The 23599-nt window shown below is 37.5% G+C and overlaps 1 protein-coding gene across 4 annotated transcripts in view; it reads left to right on the forward strand.

Annotated features, from left to right (window-relative positions):
- Window positions 1-23599, forward strand: part of dennd1a.S (DENN domain containing 1A S homeolog) — a 486461-nt gene that overhangs the window by 306626 nt on the left and 156236 nt on the right. For all 4 annotated transcript variants that reach the window (XM_018232034.2, XM_018232036.2, XM_018232035.2 and 1 more), the window contains exon 12: window positions 4155-4256. In XM_018232034.2, coding sequence (XP_018087523.1) covers window positions 4155-4256 — 102 coding nt within the window. The remainder of the gene's footprint in view (window positions 1-4154; window positions 4257-23599) is intronic.

A 23599-nucleotide genomic window follows, 5' to 3' on the forward strand; every position in this document is an offset into this window, starting at 1 on the left:
TCTGATACAAAGTTTGTTTGGTTCTTTTTTAAATTGTACAGGTACAGGACCTGTTATCCAGAATGCTCGGGACCTGGGGGTTTTCTGGATAATGGATCTTTCTGTAATTTGTATCTTCCTACCTTAAGTCTACTAGAAAATCATGTAGTTATTAAATAAACCCAATAGACTGGTTTTGCTTCCAATAACGATTAATTATATCTTAGTTGGGATCAAGTACAAGGTACTGTTTTATTATAATGGCGTCTATGGTACACAGCCATTCCGTAACTCGGAACTTTCTGGATAACAGGCTTTTCTGGATAATGGATCCCATACCTGTACATTAGAAATTAAAAATATTTCTGCTGAAAAAGCCAAAACAAATGTGGTATTTTAATTTTGGTCATATTTCATTTTTAAAAGAAAAAAGGCATAATATGATTTATGTTAAACTGTCAAAAATGCATTGAAAGGCTTATACCGAAATCATGCTTACCCTTAGACCCATATAATTGAATATGCATGCATTTGTTGACCTTGCTACTCTGAACACATAAAGGCTGTAGTACAGAGCAACTCCATGTAACAGTCTGGATGCCTAATGAGGACAGGGGCTTCACTACAAACTTCACTTCACTTGCTTATTTGTTCATTAAAAGGATGTTTTACTTGATTTTAGTTGTATGTCATTCTATGAGAATATATATATATATATATATATATATATATATATATATATATATATATATATATATATATATATATATATATATATATATATATATATATATATAAAATCCAAAAACATAAGGTGCACACTGGGCCTTTGTAGATTTTAAAAAGTAAATTTTATTAAATACATGTTAAAAAGAGGTCCTCTTTTTAACATGTATTTAATAAAATGTACTTTTTAAAATCTACAAAGGATCACAGTGTGCACCTTATCTTTTTGGATTTTGTATGCAGCTGTAATTGGTAGCACCTGGGTTGATTTTTTCTAATGGTGTGCTGAACTATTTGGATTGTGTATATATATATATTTTCATACCATCCTAAGTCTACTAGAAAATCTTGTAAACATTAAATAAATCCAATAGTCTGGCTTTGATTCTAATAATGATTAATTGTATCTCGGATAATTATTTGGATCATATACAGGGTACTGTTTTATTATTACAAAAGAAAAAGCAGATCATTTTGAAAAATTTGGAGTAGTTGGATAAAATGGAGTCTATGGGGAATGGGCATTTTGTAATTTGGAGCTTTCTGGATGATGGGTTTCCAGATAATGCATACCATACCTGTATATGTAAGGAATGTTAATCTTCCATTTTAATTTTCTTATGCAGTTAATCATTTTCATCAGTGGTTGAAGATGTATTCCTCCACAAAACGTACAGAACAAAGATCTGTTCAGTTAGATCACTCCCATGGAGATACTTTAATTACAAGAATTATTTTCTATATGGATAAGGTGCCCAAATTTAGATTTAAATCAAAAAGCTGACTGAGCCTATATTCTGACTATTTTAAAGCAACATTTGCAACTTGAGATCCTTTAAGAAACATCCTGGAAGTCTCTAAAAATCTTTGTGTTGGTCTCAGATTCCTTTCTGAGATCCCCTATGAGACAGCGAGTTGAGCGAGACAGCAAGCTGAGTATTGCATATCTCCTGTTTCCTCAAGATTAAAGCATTGCTTCTTTTCAGAGTCCATACTGGGGAATAGAGGCTTCATAAAACAAACTCACTTTACCATGGAAAGTTTAGGCTGACACAATCCGGCATTCCTCCTAAATGCAGTATACCCAAGGTACACAAAGATGGATTTTTTGTGGTTAGTTGATTGTTGAAGCCCCCATTTAACTCATAACAATAATAATAATCATAGTAAGAAGAAGATACAAAGAATGTTTATATGCAACAAATTGAAACCTTACTGCCACGTATTTTCCCTTTGTGTAAATCCTTGAAGAAAGAAGTTGGTGTTGCTCAGGCATAATGAGAGTAGTGGTGCACAGTTAAAAAAATGCTTCAGGTTGTTCCCCATCTAATTGCTGTCTATGTATATTATGTTAAAACACTGTTGAGGATGATCGTTATACAGAGGTACAAAAGTTCACCTATATCAGTGTAGAAATGGGCTGCTTCGATACTATTTCGATAGTATAAGATCAGAATGGGGTTTAACCCTTGATATGCCAGGTTAGGGTATAGCACGGGCCACACCCCTCATGGCTGGTCCCTCAGTTTGTAGTTAGAGCATTACAAAAAATATGTGGCATTAAAAAAAGATAGAGATGAATGGATGTCAGGAATTCTTTAAAAGGTATATTCATTTATGCAGCAACCGTTAGTCAATGAGGCTGTTTAAATAATACAGTGATAATGCAACAATATGAATAATCAGACAATATGAACAGCAGGAAATAATTCAATATAACCTTAAACAAAGAGTCTCATCCATATACCATTTGCAAGTGTTACAATTGAATAGTGTGGGATATAGGGTGAATCCATTCCATCAAATTCAACCCCAACCCCACTTAAATGAGGCATTAAAGGACCATGAAAAATTAAAATTCTATACCTTGTGTTTGGCCTTTTTTTTATTGCTGAATAAATAGTCTCAGCTACAACTTTCGTAGTGTTTCCTCACTGTTTTGTTTTTCCATTTTACCGATTGTCACTATTTTCAGTTCCATAACTATAAAGTCTTCAGCAGAATAAACAAACAACTTCATTGTCGACTATAGAATATCAGTTTCTGTTCTTAATCTTATCACAAGGATGAGATTAAGGCTGATCTAGGAGCAAATCAACACCAGTGCAGTTTTTATAGCTTTTATCCACCTAATGCAATTAGAATTTTTTAAAGAAAAAAACTACAATCTACAATTTGTTGCTATGGTTAAGCACAGTTTCACAAATTTGCTCCCATGTAAGAAAATAAAGCTCCCCATAGACACGACGATTCTTCTTGCCGAACGACCGATTTTAGGGAAGTCCGACCAATCCTTCGAAATTATCGTGCGGTTAGTGGGATTCGAACGATCGTACATCTTACGATTTTTCGGCCGACATCTGGCAGGAAATTGATCGGCCAGGTCAGAAAATCTTTATCGGTCCCAGTGCAATCAATCTATGTTTGCAGGGCAAAGCAGGCAGCTCCCCTTTGTTTTCCTGCCAAATTGGTCTTTTTAGTTGATGGTAAATTCGTACGATCATTCTGAGAAGATCGTGGTCTCACGATCAGGATCTGATCTTTTAAAACTCTCAACATCTATGGCCAGCTTAAGATATTGAGCGTTCATATAACTACTTAACTGATCAAATTGCTCCCACCATTGTGACACTTCATCCAGACATCATAAAAATGCAAATCAACCCTTCCTTTACGCAGGTGTTTTTGTGACTTGAAATAAGTGGAACTGTTTTTAAATATTTTACACACACGTTGACCTTAGTCATATTGCTTGAGGGATAATTATTGGAGCACATTGGACAGGCAGGGGTGATCTTGGCCCCTCTGGCTTGCCACTTCTGCCCCCTCCCCCACATGCTCACTTTTTTGAGCTTGAGGGGAAGTTCAAGATTTCAGGGAGGGGTCTAGAATGCCACCTTGAGGTGGGTGATATCTTGCAGATCCAATCGTATGCCCTAGGACCCAACAATTGCATCACAACAGTCAGGTTTAGGAACATCAAGTAACAATTACTTACAGCGAAAAACGATCAACATGACCTATAGGTAACTTTTAATGCAGATTAATATTTTGAAAAGAAAATTGTTAGTGTCAGTATCACTTTAAGACAGACAGACTGAACAGGAGCAAGTAAATCATTAAATGTTTTTCCTTTAAGCACCAGTGACAGTTTTTTTATTTAAATATCCTACATAACATAAGTTGAATTAAATTGTATTAAAAGTGATAAAGGGGCGTAGATATTAGATTCTTTTGCACCAGAGGGTATAGATACACTTCAGCAACATTATAACTTTGTATGATGACTCTTGAAATAACAGTAATTGGTTGTACTGTATCTGTTTGACAACAGAAGGGAAACTGCAAGTGCTTTTCAGAATCAGATTTTCTGTTGTGTTTAAATTCCACATTCCTTTGTCTACTTTTGTACAATATATATCTAACACCTGATCATTTTTGTTTTGCAGAAGGTGAAAGGGATGAGTCTGGATGATGTAGTGTTTTTGAATGTAGACACCAATACCTTGGAGACACCGTTTGATGACCTTCAGAACTTGCCCAATGAAGTGGTCAGTATTCTAACATTCTTTTGATGTTTTTTAGTCAGGACAACCATGTTTATGGAAAAGGGCTCTAAAAAGCAGATTTTGTTCCAATCCATCCCATTAAAAAGTCCAATCGGATTGTCAGCCATGTGAGTCAGGTAGGGTCACACGAACACTTTCACTTCCCAACTGCAGCATCTATTTTGTCTTCAACCCAGTTTTGCTTCATGTCTGCTTTATAGACAAAGATCTGTTGGCTAAATGTTATTTTCACAAGGCTAGGAAACTGGCAAGGGATTATGTAACATAGTAAGTAAGTAAGGTTGAAAAAAGACACACGTCCATCAAGTTCAACTTTTTAGTTTTTTTTTTTTATCTGCCTGCTAGTTGATCCAGAGGAAGGCAAAAAAACCCATCTGAAGCCTCTCTAATTTGCCTCAGAGGGGGAAAAAATTTCTTAATGAACAAGTTAAATAAAATTGGACCCAATACCGAGCCCTGAGGGACCCCACTAAGAACCTTACAGAGGGTGGTTGTCAAAAGTACATTAACTACTTGGAGTAGGGTCCTTAGAGGGGTGCTGTAGGGTTCTCTATTGGGTCCACTTACATTTGTTATGCATTAGTGACTTGGGGTGGGCGTTGTAAGTAATGTACAGTAGAACCCCAATTTTACATTTTTCAGGGGACCAGAAAAAGTTTTTAAAATCTGGGAAAAATTGGGGAAATTTGTTAAAACAACTTTTTCTTCAAGTACTGAAAGGTCGGTTTTACTATGGGATAAAATATTTATTGTGTTAATAACAAGGGTTAAGCATTGCAGCAATAATGTTACACTATGGGGAGCATGTGCAAGTCCTCTCTGTCAATCACATAGTATACACAGGGCCGGGTTTGTCTTTCTGGTGCCCCTTATGTAAAATCCAGGAAATGCATCCATTGAAATGCATTATAAATTTGTAGGATCACAAATAAAAAAAGTAAAACGCAGGAAAACTTAAAATCATGGTACTTAAAATCGAGGTTTCACTGTATTAGTCTTTGCAGATGACACATTTTTGCAGAACAATTATTTCCATCCATTATGTGGCATCCTCGCAGCAGGATCTGGGCAGTTATGTGGCAAATGATATTCAATGTTAATATGAAGGAAAGAAAGGGGCAGCTTCAGACACATTGCCAGAGTTAATTGGAATACACTCCTTTAACAGTTCACTCTATAGCGGTCAGGTCTCCTACAGACACAATCAACAAGGTTCCTTAGATCCTTGGCATGCCTATGATTAAGGGCAGGGATAGGGCCAGCCAAGCTGAATGGGCGCCCTAGGTAACCCAGCTGGCCACCCCAGTTCTCTGCCAGGCGCACAAGCCCAAATGCAAACGTACATATGTGTGCACCTTAGTAGAGTGGAGGGAGGGGAGAGTGACAAATGTTTACCAATAAATAATACTTTAATTCGGAACCAATTTGGTAGTTGCTGCACCTCTCTTCAATACTCTGATTCAGTGTTGATAAATGTAAGGTCATGCACCTGGCATATAAACCAATGCGAACCACTTAATGCCTTAATGAGACTATGTTAGTTAAATCCATGATGGAGGCCCTGGGTGGATAATAAACTATGCTGTAGCAAGCAAGCTGCAAGTGCAAAGGAGGTAAAAGCTGTATTGAGTGATATACATTTGTGGGAGTAGAGGGAGATTCTTCCCTTTTACAAAAACAGTGGTAAGGCTCAGTCTAGAATATGCTGTGCCGTTATTGTCTCCAGTGCTCAAACTGAATACTAAGCTGTTTAAGGAGGTGAAAACTCTTAATTATGAAGAAAGACTGGCCAAGTTGGGAATGATATCTATGTATAAATTGTATAGTCAAAGGTCAAGCTGTTCAGTATTCCCCCTTTTGTGCCTTGTTTAAAAGCACATCTGGATTAAACCAATTCACTAAATGGGTAGAGTTGGACACAGAAAGATTATACTGGAAAATGTGTGTGTGTTTTACACCTGAATAAATGCACAAATATTGCAGTATAATCCTGCTGTGTCCAAGTCTTCTTTAGTGGCAGATTTAAATTGAAACTGGTCAAAACTCTCAAATTCGAATTGTGAATTATCCAAACTTGATTCGAGTTGTAATTTGAATTTCAAGATTTATCACGCTTTGGCCTTTTAAGAACTCAAATTTGACTTTTTGCCACCTGCCGAGTTAATGTATAAGTCAATAGGAGAGTTCCAGAGACCAATTTAGACATGTTAGTATCCTTCCTGACATTTGATTTTTTTTGGAGAAAAAACTCAAATCAAGTTTAGTCCAATGCAAGTTTTCTAGTCGAGAATGTTTGGTCGAGTTTTACATATTACATTTTTTTTTTAGAAATAACCCTCCCCAGTTGAATTTCGAGTATATTCAAATTTAATAGAGTTTTATAAAAAAAAAAAAACTCACATGAATTCGAAATTCGACCTTTAATACATGTGCCTCTTAGTGAATTAGATAACTATATATAAATATATAAGGGGATCATGCAATAAACTCTTTACTTTATTCATCAGTAGATCTTTCCAGAAGGCACAAGTGCATTCAGATTACAAGAAAGGAGATTCCATCATAAAACTCAAAAAATCTTTTTTGACCTTGAAGTTGCAGAATTGTCCCCCTGAAGTAGTTTTCCCGGGAGATCCATCAGATTACTTCAAGAAGAGGTTAGATGAGGATAAACAGGGTTAATGAAATTAGCTGTTGGTACAAATTTTATCCAATGCCTGATCCGAATGCTATCTTGGGGTCAGGAAAGAATTGTTACCCCTCAGTAGGTTTCATGTAGTAGCAGCACTGAGACGCCAATGTACACTCCATATACTGTATGTGTGAAACAGTGTAGAACAGCCTCTGCCGTAGAAAGGGATATGTTGGTATATTGTGTAAAGCAAGGTAGGAAGACAACAGTTTTTATATAAATGATGGACTCCAAAACAGGGGGGGGGATTACCCTCGCACACCCTGGCTGTCCTGTCCTTACGAATCCCCGGTGCTCGATGAAAGAGGTATTGGCAACCTTGAGTTCAGTGTGAAGGGATAAAGAATCACCGGCACAACGTGGGTATTTCTAGCAGGGAAAACCCTTGCTCGTTTATTGCGGATACAACGTTTGGGGTGTAACCCCTTTGTCATCCCCTTTGTCGTCCCCTTTGCTTGACAAAGAGGTTACGCCCGAAACGTTGCATCCGCAATAAACGAGCAAGGGTTCTCCCTGCTAGAAATACCCACGTTGTGCCAGTGATTCTTTATCCCTTTACACTGGACTCCAAAACAGGCCAGACAGGACCAAAACTAGTGGTAGGCAGAAGAGGCAACTGCCTAGGGCGCAACAATGTGGGGGCGAGGGGCAGGAGCCTGTTTTTATGCCTAGCCTGGATTAGCTCCCGTCTGCAGGTCTCGCCTACCTCTTCTGTTGCTTGCTCCTCTGTCACTACCTGCTCTGTCCCTCCCTTTCCTTGCCTTAAACTGCCCCTCCTCTTTCCCTTTGTTGCACCTATGTTATGGTGCGCATAACATAGGTTGGCTTGGCCCGGCCCTGAGGCCGGATTTACCTCAAGCTCCACAAATAAAGACTGCCTAGTATGCCAGCTCCAACCTCTGCCTACTTATTTGTCATGAAGTTCTTTTCAAGTTTCACTTTTTAAAGTTATTCTGCCCAGCAGGAGGTCCAGGGACTGCCACGGCCTCAGGGATCTGACATTAGGCAGAACAGAAAATCATCTACAAGGAAAGATGATCAGTGACTAAATACAAACAGCATCAGGCACCGTTCTAGACACGATATTACAAAGATGTCAAAGGGTTGATCACATTCTCTCTCTTCCTCTCTCCATATCTCATATGTTTTATTTATGCAAAACTTTCCCCCTTCAGTAAGACATAAATATTTATATTTTTTGTTTTTTTTTGCATATTATAGAACCTTTTTTCCTGCTCCATGTGGGTAGGTGTAGCCATCCTGATTTGCCAGTTCTGCTTTTTTCCAAGGCCTTTTCTTCTCGCCAATTTCCCAGACAAATTTTGTAGAATAACTCAATATTAATCAGGCCCTTGTTTTCTGTATCATCTCATTGTACCATAGACAGGCTGGTGCTTTATTTAGCTTCAAATGCACTCCAGCAAATGGATGAATGATGCTGTTAGTTAAATGCTTTTCATTTGGTAAGACAAAGTTGGAACAATTTTGCTTGCGGTTGTATCAGTGCCACCTGCTACTGAAGTACTCTTAATTAATAGATCAAAGCCATAGTACAGGGACTGCAGAATATACAGACTGGTGAAGGTAACCAAGCTCTTTGATCTGTTCCACACTGTGTTCGGGGGGAAAGGGAGGGGTTGTTTTTATTCCATCTCATCATCTGTTGTTCCAAATTAATTTATCCTTTAGCAAAGACGATTGCTCATTACTTACATTTCTTTAACTCCCTTTGCTTTCCCAGCTCATGTGAAACAGAGAGCAGAACAGCACACAATACAGCTTCTTGACTCCTACAGTTGAAGCAAGTTGGAAATTAGGGGGAAAGCCTGCTTTCCATGGATCAGGATTCCCTAACCTGCTCTTCTCCATCTGTTGCTTAAGTACAACTGCTAATATGCTCTTTTATGCAGCCACTAGCATCTTGGTAGTTGTTTATAGACAACAGCTGGAAAAGCACAAAACTAGGGGGGTTATTTATCAAAATTTACATTTTTCAGATTTTCTTTTTAAATAAAAAGTCCAACCAAACTAGATTCCAAAATTTTACCTTGGTTATTTTTTAAAAAAGCACATTTTTCGGACTTTTGGCCAAAAAGTCCAAATAGTCAGGTTTTCGGACTAATTCCAGCACAAACCACAGAAAGTTCCAAATAGGACAGAGACCTCTACCACTAACTTATATACAACCTTGGCAGGTCTGAGATGGCGGATTTTCGAATTCTGACTTTTTGCATCCTTGGGGTATAATAAATCTCGATAAAAATCCGAGGTTTCTTTTTCCACTAAAAATTTGGATTTTATAGTGAAAAAAACTAAATTTATTTGCATTTTTGGAATTCAGACTTTAATAAATAACCCTCTAGATGTTAACACCTTTATTAGTGGACAGGTGTAATTATTATCCCTTTCAATAAGGGTTTATACTCTGAGATTAACCCGCCTGCTTAGGTCTTAAGGTAACATAAAGTTTACACCAGACTGCCCTGGTGTTTTCTGACAAAGGGGGGTGCCCCCCAAAACCTTACATCCCAATAAACTTGCTGGGGTTATCCTCACTTGTATGGAGTCTTGTGTACCAGTATTTTCTTTTCCAGTATACTTGGGGAGGGTGCCACTCCCTCATATTGTGCACCAGACCATCTTATTATAAGAAGTCAGGGTGTGCTGGTGGGTTAATTTATTTGAAGTTTTCAGGCCATCTTTTAGTTCACAAATGCACACACAAAAAACACTTGCACATGCATTTTATCTAATGCATTTTATAGCCCAAAATGGGTCAGTAGTTAGTTAGTCTGTGTTTCAAGGAGAGAAAACACTGTGTGTGACATTAGCCTGAGAATTAATATCATTGTGAATACAGCCTATGAAAGGGCAACTCTATAGATGCTGATATAGTATTTTCAGCTGGACTTTATTTTTATTTATTTATATTGTTGAGCTTTTTTTTCCTTCACTTGATTTGTGGAATATGTAATTATTTAAATATTTTCACTTGAAAATGAGTCCTCTCCATTATATAGACACAACCATGAGATCTCTAACCCATGACAGTCTTCCTCTCAGCTTTTAAAACATGCAGAGGTCTGCAAAGATTTGTGTAACCCCCTATGGATAGCAGTTCTTGCCACACCTCTGGGGAATAAGATGCAGTCAGAACGATAATGGGATAACTGTCTGCAGCTTTAATTTGATTTAAGAGGGGAAGTGAAGGTCAGCTGAAAGAATCGTCGTGATGAGCTCACTGATGGAAGATCTACTTTTGTTTCCTACATGGCCTTTTTTAGGAATTATTTAAAACACACACACACACACACATACACATAAGTGCAGTCATTGCATACTTTTTGTATAGCAAAAGATGTGTCTCTCACCAGCCGGACAGATTCCCACCCTCTCTTCCCAACAGGCTTGGCTCCTTTTAGACCTCTTAACATATTGTCCTTTGGAAAAGGACAAGTGCATTAGCAAAGAAAAATAGACCACATGATAGGTAAAGGCGACATTTAATCTTTTATTTATCACACTGGCAGCCTAAAGAGCTACATTTCCTCCAAGACCTTTAACAAGATTTAAGGATTAACACATTTGTTTAAGGTATATTCTAGCTCTCTTTTTGGCAAAAATGTGAGCTTTCTGTTTTAGTCGTATGGATATTTTCACAAAAGATGTGTCAAACCGATACTTGCTTGCACCATTTATAGGAATCTAATGTAAACGATAAACTGGGCACAAGGACATTCCTTTTTAGTGTTTATGTGAAAGCGAGCCCCCCCCAAAGTCATTCTTATACAAAAATAACTAACTTTTATCTGTCCTGTTTTGAGTGGCATAATAAGGATAAAAAATGTATACATTTGTATGTGTGCCTCACCATATACATATATACCTCCTATAGCATTCACATTCCATTCCGCTAGCTGTATCATACCTGTATTAAACCTGAATATTTCTCATGTGTCCATTTGAACATGGGGTCATTAATGGGCAGATATATCAAAGGTCAAATTTATGTTTTTTTACTCTAATAACTTCAAATATACTCACAACTCGAATGGGAGGTTAAGAAAACTTTTGAATGTCCAATAATTGATTGAATAGTCCCAACCCGAAAATTCAAATCGGGTTTTCCCTCCAAAAAAAACTTATATGTCAGGTAGGCTAATTAACATCATGCAGACAAAAATAGTCAGCACAACCTTGTTAAATCTTCTTACTTTCTTTGGATGGGTGCAAGTTCTCCAGTGGCCACTTTCCACCAGCAAATGCAGTCAAAGTACGATATGAACAGCACCACAGTTGTAATTGAAGTTAAAATGCCTTTATTGCTCAAGTGACGGGCATTACCGCGGTAATGCCCGTCACTTGAGCAATAAAGGCATTTTAACTTCAATTACAACTGTGGTGCTGTTCATATCGTACTTTGAGGCTAATTAACATCTCCAAATGGCTCAACCAACCTCAGCCATTGATTTCTACATGAACTCGGCAGGTTTTAGGTGGCAAATATTCAAATTAGAAATGTTTCCATGGTTAAAGTGTGATAAATCTCACATTCAAATTTACATTGGAATTGGGGGATTAAAAATGTGTGAATTTTGACACAAAAAAAAATGTGTTAATTTATTATTCGACCCTTAAAGTGGTGGTTCACCTTTACGTTAACTTTTAGTATGTTATAAAATGGCTGGTTTTAAGCACCTTTTCAATTAGTCTTCATTATTGATTTTGTATAATTTTTTAATTATTTACCTTCTTCTTCTGACTCTTTTCAGCTTTGAAATGGGGGTCACTGACCCCATCTAAAAAACAAATACTCTGTAAAGCTACAAATGTATTGTTATTGCTTCTTTTTATTACTCATCTTTCTATTCAGGTCTCTCCTATTCATATTCCAGTATCTTATTCATATCAATGCATGGTTGCTAGCAGCTAGATTGTTGAAACTGCAAGCTGGAGAGCAGCTGAATAAAAAGCTAAATTACTGAAAAACCACAAATAGGAAAATCAATTGCAAATTGTCTCCGAATATCACTATCTAGATCATACTAAAAGTTAACTTGAAAATGAACAAGCCCTTTAGAAATCTGCCCCTAAAAGTAGATCATGTATACTTGAGAAGCATGCTGTCTTGCAACTTTATTAAAACCCATACAGTTTTTATTATAAATTATATTTAGCCAAATTAAAAACCAGTTAATGTGGTACCTCTTTCCTTCTCACTGTTCTTGAGTACGTCTACATCCGCATGTTTTATTTGAATGTATGACATAAGCATATTTCAGTATGTAACTAAATCAGTGGGTGTCTTATTTTATTTACAGTTTTAAGCACAACCCATTTAAATACCAACACAGCCGTTTTTTCTTTGTACATTTTACTTGAGACAACGCAATAATGCTTTGCTCTACAGCAGGGCTCATACAATGCATGGCAATGCATTTTACAAAGCCTGTGGCTGTTATCTCAATCAGCATTTCATGCTCCTTCTTAGCCTGCTTTGCTGTATGGTGAACATCACCAGAAAGTAATAGAAAACTATTATTTTATTCATCTTAAATACAAAGTCAGAATTTAACAGCACCAGCTTTCACAAGAGAAGTGAATCAGCAGAAAAGAAGATGGGGAGCTACTGGGGCATCTTTGGAGTCAAAGGTCTTCCCTTGGGCTGGTACAGAAGCCTAAAGCATAATGTACATTTCTACCCTACTTCTTTAGTTAAGCTTTAGTTCTCCTTTAAGTTGTGACTTGGATGGTGAGGCATAGTAGACTGTCTTCTAATGATCAAACTTATTTTTATTCTAAGACAGACACTTCCCTGTGTACTGCAGAAAGCATCAACTGCCATATGATGTGACTTATTGCTTAGTTTCGATTGACGATTTATCTTAACTTAAACAAATGGTGTAGAAACATTTTGTCTTATTTACGGGGATTATAAAAAAAAACAATAATCTGTTTCTTTGCATTCTCAAGGTATTTTCTTTTAATCAAGGTAAGAAAGCATATGATTGAATGAGAAAAACAAATGTTTTTACATCTTTTCTGAAAAGAAAAAAAATAAAGCACACTAATATTTGCTCCATGATGCATATTTCCTTTTTTTCTGAACGCATTATACATCAAGCCATTAGAACATCTGTTGTATTTTTTGATACAAGAAATGTCGAATGAAGTTGCAGCGTTGATCCGACGCAACACGACTGTCAGATGCAGACGCATCGCTCAGCGTCTGCATCCGACAGTTGTGTCGCGTCGGATCAACGATGCGACTTCATCCGACATTTCTATCTTACCTTATTTCTGTTGCATGCGACTTGGAGCAGGAGCTTTGTGTCAGCGAGTCGGATCGCTCTGAAACCGTCCATGTAGTCCTACCCTAAAGGAATACCTGTAACAAGGAGAAAAACATGATAACATGCCTTGTGTGCACAGAACCCTCCTCTACTATTAAAAACCAAAACAAAAAATATAGAGAGAATTAATTCAGGGTATTCTTTTTCACTTTTAGAAGAACAAATGTGATGACGAAATGCATTGGAGTCAATGGGTAGGCAAAATTCCATTGAGATTAACTTTGTTGGGCTGGTGTGGATGGTGTGGCAAGTTGTGACAAGTTTTGTAAGTTGCAGCGGTGAAGGGGTGCTTATCACGTACATCTTCTACCTGGATAACCCTAGCTTATGGAAGGGGGACGTAGGGGCTGTGACGACACAGACGATGAGCTGGGAGCCAGGGAGGCAAGAAAAGATTCACACACAAGTGACACAACTAAAACCCACCTCTGGCATCTCCACCCAAACTCATCTTCCATGGCACCCGTCAGATGTGTCAACACAATAATGAAAAGCTGCAAGCTTTTTACAGCTAAATTGGATGCATGGCAAAAATCTTAGCAGGGATTTAAGAAAAATGGCTGCTGGTGAAACAATGCATTTCCGCACAAAAATGTAGTGCTCATCCCTAATCTCAAGTTTTTATTTGAAGATGACTGTTCTATGGAAGGATAAGGTAAACAATATGACAAAGCAGATGTGCTTTTGTCTTTACATAAACATACCTTTCTACAGTATAGTTGCGGTAAGTATAATGAGCAATTTTGCAGTAACCTCCACAATTCAATCAACTTTGTTTTAATACTCAACCCCCCAGTCTGCTGCACCTACCCACCTAATAAAAGTGGCACAGTGCCAAAACCTTTGCTTAAAGATTCCATTTTGGCTAGGAATCTAAGTTATCTTCTGTAGTCATATATCTATTTAGTAAATAGTTGTACTTATAGTTTCATGGTGTTTAACAACTTTCACAGGTAGAGGCATTTGTCTAGCTTAAAAAAAATGCAGAATTATAATAAACTTAACTTAACTTGTATAGCAATAAAGGCCAGCAAGCCACAAGTGATGCCATCTAGCTGGCACTGTTGAATAAAATGACTTAAGCTTCCTCAATGACTTGTATGGAATGCAACTTCCATTGCTCAGTGCCTTTCTCCTGCATGCAGAGTTCAGGGCTCCTTCCACATCCTAGGTCACAGTTAAGTATGTGTTGGATAGAATAAACAGAGGCAGACAATGATGGGTGCTTACCTTCCTAAAACAGATGTCGTGTTGTTAGTCATAATCTTCCTTTTAGGGGCAATCAAAAAAAAAAAAGGAAGTGAAAAGACCAGCCGCCCTGTTGTGAGGACCACAAGTTAAGGAGTTACTCTAGGGTTTACGTTAAATGGGTAATTTATAAGGAGACTATATATTCAATTTCCTAATCCTAGGAATTGAAAACTGAGAGGCTGTTATGTGAGAGATAGTTCACTCCTGATTTTTATTGCATTCTAGTCAATCTATGTAAGATGTAGTTCTCTCAGTTTGTTTTTCCTCTTTAATCCCAGTGATCGTATGGGGCCAATAAGCACAGTTCAAACCATGCATATTATACAGGTACTCTTTCATATTATACAAGTACTGTTTCTTGTGTTTCACTTTGCCCTTGTGAGATTGAATGGGGCAGGGGTTGCATAATCTATGATAAACTTATTTTCAGATATATTGCATTAGATTCCGTACTTAATATTTTAAATCGTTGTACAATATTTTAAATATTTTAAATCGTTTTTCTTTTTCACCTATGGTGAAACGTAGAATTTAGCATTCAATCCATGCCTGGGAAAAAAAATTCATTCTTCACTGAAAAATCCTTTTGACTGATAATGATCGTAATGGGGGTTTCTCCTCACCAATTGAGTACCGTATATACTCGAGTATAAGCCGAGTTTTTCAGCATCCAAAATGTGCTGAAAAAGTCTACCTCGGCTTATACTCGAGTCAGCAGGCAGTAGCTGAGATTGCAGTCACTTTTAATCATTCCTATATCAACAGTTCGCTTGGGGAGAGACTGCAATATCACACAGAGCCCTCTGTTATATGAAAGAATAACAGTGCGCCCTCTGTTGGTTATATGAAAGAATAACAGAGACTGCAATATCACACAGCGCCATCTGTTGGTTATATGAAAGAATAACAGTGACTGCAATATCACACAGCGCCATCTATTGGTTATATGAAAGAATAACAGTGACTGCAATATCACACAGCACCCTCTGTTGGTTATATGAAAGAATAACAGTGCGCCCTCTGTTGGTTATATGAAAGAATAACAGTGACTGCAATATCACACAGCGCCATCTGTTAGTTATATGAAAGAATAACAGTGCACCCTCTGTTGGTTATATGAAAGAATAACAGTGACTGCAATATCACACAGCGCCCTCTGTTGGTTATATAAAAGATTAACAGTGACTGCAATATCACACAGCACCCTCTGTTGGTTATATGAAAGAATAGCAGTGACTGCAATATCACACAGTGCCCTCTGTTGGTTATATGAAGGATTAACAGTGATGGCAATATCACACAGCACCCTCTGCACATGGTAGTGGGACAGTGGGACAATGCACACAGTAATCCATTTGGCAATTCTCTGTCACCATCAACTTTGCAAAGAAGTCCGGTTGATCGATGGGGGGGTCGGAATGTGCGCTGCTGGGAGACAGGGCTGTAGTTGTGTCTAGGCTTATTCTCGAGTCAATACGTTTTCCCAGTTTTCGTAGGTAAAATTAGGTACCTCGCCTTATACTCAGGTCGGCTTATACTCGAGTATATACGGTAATTCAGTCATTTATTTTGTTGCTTCTGAATGAGTGGATCTAGCGCAGTGGTCCCCAACCAGTAGCTTGTGAGCAACATGTTGCTCTCCAACCCCTTGGATGATGCTCCCAGTGGCCTCAAAGCAGGTGCTTATTTTTTGAATTCCAGGATTAGAGGCAAGTTTTGGTTGTATAAAAACCAGGTTTACTGCAAACAGAGCCTCAATGTAGGTTGACAATCCACATAGGGGCTACCAAATGAGCAATCACAGCACTTATATGGCACCCCAAGAACATTTTTCATGCTAGAGTTGCTCCTCAAATCCTTTTACTTCCGAATGTTGCTCAAGGGTTCAAAAGGTTGGGGATCCCTGATCTAGCGTGTGCATGTAACCAAACTGTGGCATTATCTGCTGTCTGTCTATCTGGATGGATACATAGATTATCTGTGTCTGCCAGTATACAGCCAAATCCCTTTTATCACCCTGTCCATGGTATCCCTTTAGCTCTTTAGGAACAGACTGTGTTTAGTTTAGGTTTATATCTTAATAGGCCCAAAGTTTCATTGACCCTCTGGCAGAAAAGGAGTTATTGAATGAAGCAGCCTGGATTTGTTTTGTTTTTTTTCCCTAGCCTTAAACATTGCTTAGTATTTTGTAAGCTCCAATGCTCCTTGTATGTTTATATAGTTTGTCAACAATTGTGGGTTTTATTAGGTTTTATGGGGCTTCATTAAAGAATGTATCGCTTGCACACTGTACAACATCAGAAGATATTCCACCATAAACTGGGAAAAAACTTCAGGCTTTGGAATGTCATAAATGTTTAAGAGACTTCCTTCCTTCCATTATTCACTATGACTTTGCTTTTATAACAGTAAGTGTTCCCTTTTATTAGTGCCGATGTCTTGCTAGAGTGTTTCTCTGGAGTACTTAAAAAAGCCACATTTTACCGTGAAGGCTGTGCAGACTTATAGATAGCAGAGCTAAAGACAGGGCAGCTGCACTTGGACAGTTATAGACCGTGCCTGTTGAATGTATTGATTGCATTAATAATTTCACATGCCTAGTGCAGGGGAATTGTTGTCCTTTTCTTCCTAGGTAAAATATGAATTTATGCCTATAGTCTCTGTGCTCTTAATTGTTTATGACATTGCTGTGTCTGGAATGGAAGGCTAAGATAGTATGAAATTGTGGAGTAATAATCCTCAGTCGGGTTAGGAACAATGTTTTTCTCATTGCCCCACCGCCAAACTCATGACACAAGAGGATGTTTAAAGTGTTTTGTGTTTTTAAGCAGGCCACATTTGCAGTGATAGATCACCTGAAATCCATGGTTTTGGTGGTGTTTGCAAGCACTTTGTAGGGTGATTGTCACCTGAAAATGGGTCAGTCTAGTCTGATCAGAGCAGCTCACCCATCCCATTGTAATGCAGAACCATACAGTATGGATCTTAATACCTTAAGTCTACTCAAGAATCCTATAAACATTTAAAAAAAAACAATAGGGTGGTTCTGCTTCCAATAAGGATTAATTATATCTTAGTTTGGATGAAGTACAAGGTGCTGTTTTATTATTACAGAGAAAAAGATAATCATTTTTAAAAATGTGGATTATTTGGATAAAATGGAGTCTATGGGAGATGGCCTTTCGGTAATTCTGAGCTTTTGAACGGGCGTTTCTGCCATAAGGCAAGGTGAGCATCTTACCTCAGGTGGCAGCTCCCCAGAAGTTATCAGGGGCAACAAAAAGCCGCTCATGGTAACTTTAACAGAAAAAATTCCGGTTATTAAACTGTTTTGCTCTGTGCGCTAGAGATGCCCCCCCCCCCCCGTCGTCGATTGTAAGGTAAGCGTGACCGGCTTTTGAATAACGGGTCTCCGGATAATGGATCCCATACCTGTAGTACGTTTGTGGGTCTAACACCATCTACCATCTTTATCTACCTATAGAATTTAATTAAAAATAGGAAGGGGTGTGTGTATGGATGCTGGGTTTTCATTTGGAGGGGTTGAACTTGATGGACTTTGTCTTTTTTCAACCCAATTTAACTATGTAACTATGTAACATTCATTTAAATTTTGAAAAATGCATTGCTGTATGAAGTCACTGCAGCCAAGGCAAACACTGAGCAAAAACAGGCCGCATTAAATAGATCTTGGATGTGAGAGCATATTGGAACACTTACTGAATGTGAATGCCACACTAAAAATGTTTTTATCTAGGTAGCATAGTAGGGAATATGATAAGGTGTCAGACCTTATGTATTGAGACCAGCTCAATTTTGGTATTAGAATGTTAGTACAGGTATGGGATCCGTTATCCGGAAACCCATTATCTAGAAAGTTCCTAATTACAGAAAGACTGTAGGCATAGACTTCATTTTATCCAAATAATCCAATTTTTTACTAATGATTTTTATTTTTCTCTCTAATAATAAAATTGTACCTTGTACTTGATCCCAACTGAGATATAATTAATCCTAATAAAACCAGCCTATTGGGTTTATTTAACGTTTACATGATTTTATAGTAGACTTAAGGTATAGAGATCCATACCTGTATTCCATGACTGTTTTTTTTTTTTTAAATGTTCTGCAAATACAAACTCCAGTTAATCTGCACGTTTGTATTTAATTGGTCAACAGAACAGCAGGATGAAGAAAGCCTCTTATTACTATGTTAAGTCCGTGATTATAGGTTGTAGAGGTTATCTGTTCAGGCAATCTGTCATATCTTGTGTCAGCAGATGACCATGGCCCAGTAACGGAACTACCAGGGATGGGGCCCAGGTATAGGCTATGCAGCCAGGCCCCTCCCCCAGAAGCCGAGAATAAGACCATGAGAATTGTTTTACCGTCAACATGGGCTTATTACTAGGAAGAGAAGCAAGTCAAAAAATGAGGAATTATTTGTTTAAATAATTTGAAGTTTTAAATATTTCAGAGCTCTCATAATAATAGGTTTCAGGATAACTGATTCCATACATGTATTTTCTTGGAACTGTTGTATCTATATGCATGTATTATAAGGAATCATAATCATGTTACCAAGATATATAAAACTATATGAAGATAAATGATGTAGCCTATTCCACGGCTTTTAATAACAGAACTCTGTAAAGGGCACTTTGTTTAACAATTTGCAACTAGAAGCAAATTATTCCACGGACTACATTTATATTGTCATTGACTATAACCAATGTTTTATATTATAGTAAAACCCACTCCTGTTTATTATTTATCTTGCCAATTAAAATCAGTACCTGGGTGGGACCCTAGCATCCAGATAAAACATTAACACCTGTTGCAAATTAGAATATGACTAAGGCTGATACTAGATGGGGCTGCTCCTCCTGCCTCTGTCAGGCACTTCTTCGACCTGGGACATTCTGATCAGATTTTATGGTGATAATGCTAGACAGGCCCGGACTAGCAATCTGTGAGTTCTGGCATATGCCAGAGGGGCTGTTGTAAAATGCCATAGACAGTCACTGTGGAGTGGGCTGGTAAAGGACTGGTTGGGCCTCTGTGTACTTGAAATGTCAGAGCCTATTTTGAATCCCAGTCCAGATCTGATGCTAGAGTATAGCTGCTGCCAGATGGGAATTAATTATCAGCCTGTATATTATCAACCCATAGTGCTTCTCAGAAGGAACCTATGGACGCCAGTGGATCAGCTGATAAATGCAGGCTGAGTATCAGTCCTGCCTGGCAATCACCTATGCATTTGTATGCAGTTCACCCTGTGTGTCTTTCCAGGCCAACAAAGTGCACCTCAGTCTAGAGGCCAGCGGATTGGCTGATTCTCAGCTCCAACTGGCAGTAGAAAAGTAGGAAGGCAATGTGAAATTTGGGGGGGGGGCAAATGTTAGAAACCCCTTAAAATCAATTACCTGATAACCTGGGACAGTGCTGCTGTTAGTATCAACGTGCTGTTGGGTCCTATACCTTAGTGAAGTGTTATCCAATGATTCAGCCAACGCCCATAATCAAGTTTCAATCAGAGAAGGAAGTTTATGCAAGCACAGAATACAGAAGCATTCGGTAGCTCGGAGAGAACTCTGCCCAAGATGGCCATTACGCACATATTTATCACATATTATAAGTGTCGGACTGACCCACCGGGATACCATTGGTTAAAAAAACTTCAGGCGTCATGATGCTAAGGATAACTTTGCATCTGGGCAGAAAGTTTGTCCCTGGCCAGAGTTAGCTTTCAAGTAACTTCAATTCCTTAATAACCACTGTTTTATGTCTTGATAAGCGTTGATATCTAAATTTCCTTTCTAGCTAGGCGTTGGTTATCAGGTTCTGCAATTTAGCTGTTACTTTTGCATGTAGATGCATCTTATAGAAAAATAGTGCTTTACATGAAAATATATATAGCCTTTATAGAATATATCTATATAAAGAATTGAAATGAAACCGGTCAAATGTCATTTAGGCCCTAGGGGTGTGCTCCCCAGAGGCTCAAGCTCTAACGGTTCCCTGATCCCGTGCACTTCCGAGTGAACACCATTGGGCGATGTCTTTTTTTGTTTTGTCATCCTTCAATGGCCCTGGGCCAACACATGCGCAGTAGAGTGAAAAATCCAGTTATATTTGTGAAAAAATGTGTGCTTTTCACTTTACTGCACACACATCGTAAAGAAGCAAGAAAAGGGAAGAAGATTACACAATAATGTTCAGATGTAATATTATTAGAGAAATTGTGTGTTATCAGTTATAAAGTATTTGTGCATTTCAGGTTGCTGCTTTACGAATTCTTCAATTATGTGTTCAAAATTGGCTAATAAATATTACAGTTGAACATGGCAGCCATTGCTCTTTCCTACCCTAAACCCTTTTATGGACCTCTGTTCCAATAATTTTAACTTTTATATTCCTGTTTGGGACCTGGGGTTTTCCAGATAATTGATCTTTCCTTAATTTGGATCTTCATACAGTGAATATTAGTGATTCTGTGTCAGCACACAACTCCTCCACTGTTTCTGGTGCACGTTCAATGGTGGCCACCCCACACCATAGAAGATTCAATGTAGACAAGAACAGCACCTTCTTAATGTAATAAAAAGCCTTTATTCAAACATGGCACAGACCAATAGTAGCAACGTTTCAAGTCATCTCTGGCTCTTTATCAAGCTAACACACCTGGTCACAGAGATTTCCTTTTATACATGTAAAAACAGCGCCATCTATTGACATTGTAGCAACAAAGTAACAGCAATTTGTATATAATATAAAGCATACTTGTATCCATTTTATATGTAGCCACTTGGCAAAAAGCTATTCAGCTTTTCTTCAGTAGTAGGTCTATTACCTGTAAAAACACAATACAACAATAAAAATACTATAAAAACCGACTAGATGTCTTTTTTTATAAAATAGTATGTAGATCATACTCTCTATTTAGGCCATTAGGCGTGAGGGTTTCAAGGCGACGAATCCAAAATGCTTCCTTCTTGAGTAGCCTTTTCGCTCTGTCACCCCCACACCGTAGTGAGGGAACATGGGGTCCACCACTTGAAATTTAAGCTGTTGTATCCCATGTCCAATCTCGACAAAGTGGCCCACAACAGCTTGATCAACCTTTTTCGTTTTTATTGCCGATTTGTGCTCTCTAATTCTATCTCTGACCTGGCGAGTGGTCTGCCCTACATACAGTGACCCTGTATTCAAAAACTGCATGACATTAAACCAGTGTCGGGTTCGGGGCTAAAGCACCCAAACCACAATATATAATTGGTGAGCGTCTAAATGTATAATGTGTTGAAGTCTTTAAAAGGACTGTTTAAAAGGCTAAAAGACGCAATTATTGTGCAAACATTAAATAAACCCAATAGGCCAGTTTTGCTTCCACTAAATATTAATTATATCTTAGTTTGGATCAAGTACAAGGTACTGTTTTATTATTACAGAGAACAAGTAAAGCATTTTTAAAAATTTGTATTATTTGGATAAAATGGAGTCTATGGGAGACGGCCCTTTTGTAATTCTGAGCTTTTTTGGTTAACGGGTTTCCGAATACCTGTAGTTCCCTTTGCCACAAAGTGGGTAAATTATATTAAGGCAAGAGGAGTTAGTGTTGTTCTGTCTCCCCCCCAAAATAATTTATCCTTCTTGAAATTTTAAATCTCAGCAAGCAGGCACCTTTTTTTTTATTATTTAGTTCCTTAATTTTTTTTCCTTGGCAGAATCACAACACGATAATGACATTTTTACCCCCTTTCTGTGTATGTGCGTGAACAGAGTAGCTGGATTTGCTGATAAGTATATTTTGCAGAGAACATCAGCTATGAAAAATGAGAGCTACTTCTCATGTTTCTGATTTGTAAAATCTCATTTATTTTAAAGGTTGCTTCCACTTTTTCATTTTTATTTTTTTTATTTTTTAGTGTTTGGAAGAAAATGTTTCTTGGTTTATTCATGCTGACAACTGAAAAGATTTGGACCTAATTAAAAGTATTTTCACTCGCACCTTTAGTGAACCATTTCATTATGCTGCAATGCACAGATTGCATTTTGAAATATGGTGATAGTTTAAATCTGACCTTTTAATCCCTAACTGCCAGAATTTCCTTAAAACTACACTCTCTGCGAAACGCTTTATGTATATTAGCTGTTTGGTTAAAAATTATCTTATGTACACCCAACGACTAACAGCCACAGACATAAAAGAAATGTATTTATTTCAGTAGTACGCCTGTGGAACGAGCTGTCCTCTTTAGTGGATATTTATATCCTTTCATTTTGTGATGTGCTGATAACCAGGTTTACTTTCTTTTACTTACACTACATTTTTAAAAGCCTTTCTAGACACAATACATGCTGTAGGCTGCTTATCAGTGGATTTTGTGCAGTTACATAACCGTTTGTATCGTTTCTTAATTAGATGCTGGATATATATATATATATATATATATAAAGATATATTCTTTACTACTATATATATATATATACATACACATATATATAGATATATATATATATATATATATATATATACATATATATACAGTATATATATATATATTTTTTTTTCAAATTATTATTATTATTTCTTCAAATTATCATTAGCCAGGAAAATATTGCTAAATCTGTTGGCTCTCCTTCTTTATGATTGGATCATTTTAATATCATTGAATCTAGTATTGTATCCCTGCAAAGAGGGGAAATTCTTTTAATGGCAAGGTGAGCAATCAACGCCTTAGGGAAAGGTGAGATCTTAGGGGGAAATAAAGATAATATAATCTATAATAGGGAAATAAAAGATGAAAAAATCCTGAGTGGAACATAAGTGTGTATTGTAGGTATTTGCCTCTTCCCCTTCTGTTTCTCAATAGCTGCATTTCAAAGGGGATATATACTGTATGAATCTGGGGTTTTCTCTCATCATCAATAAATATATATATTACACTATTTCTGGGTTAATGTTATAAGTGGATTACAGGCAAAAGCTGATGTATTGCCAATATTTAAAATCAGTTTACAGTCTC

Source organism: Xenopus laevis, chromosome 8S, assembly GCF_017654675.1.
Source record: "Xenopus laevis strain J_2021 chromosome 8S, Xenopus_laevis_v10.1, whole genome shotgun sequence".
Taxonomy (NCBI): domain Eukaryota; kingdom Metazoa; phylum Chordata; class Amphibia; order Anura; family Pipidae; genus Xenopus; species Xenopus laevis.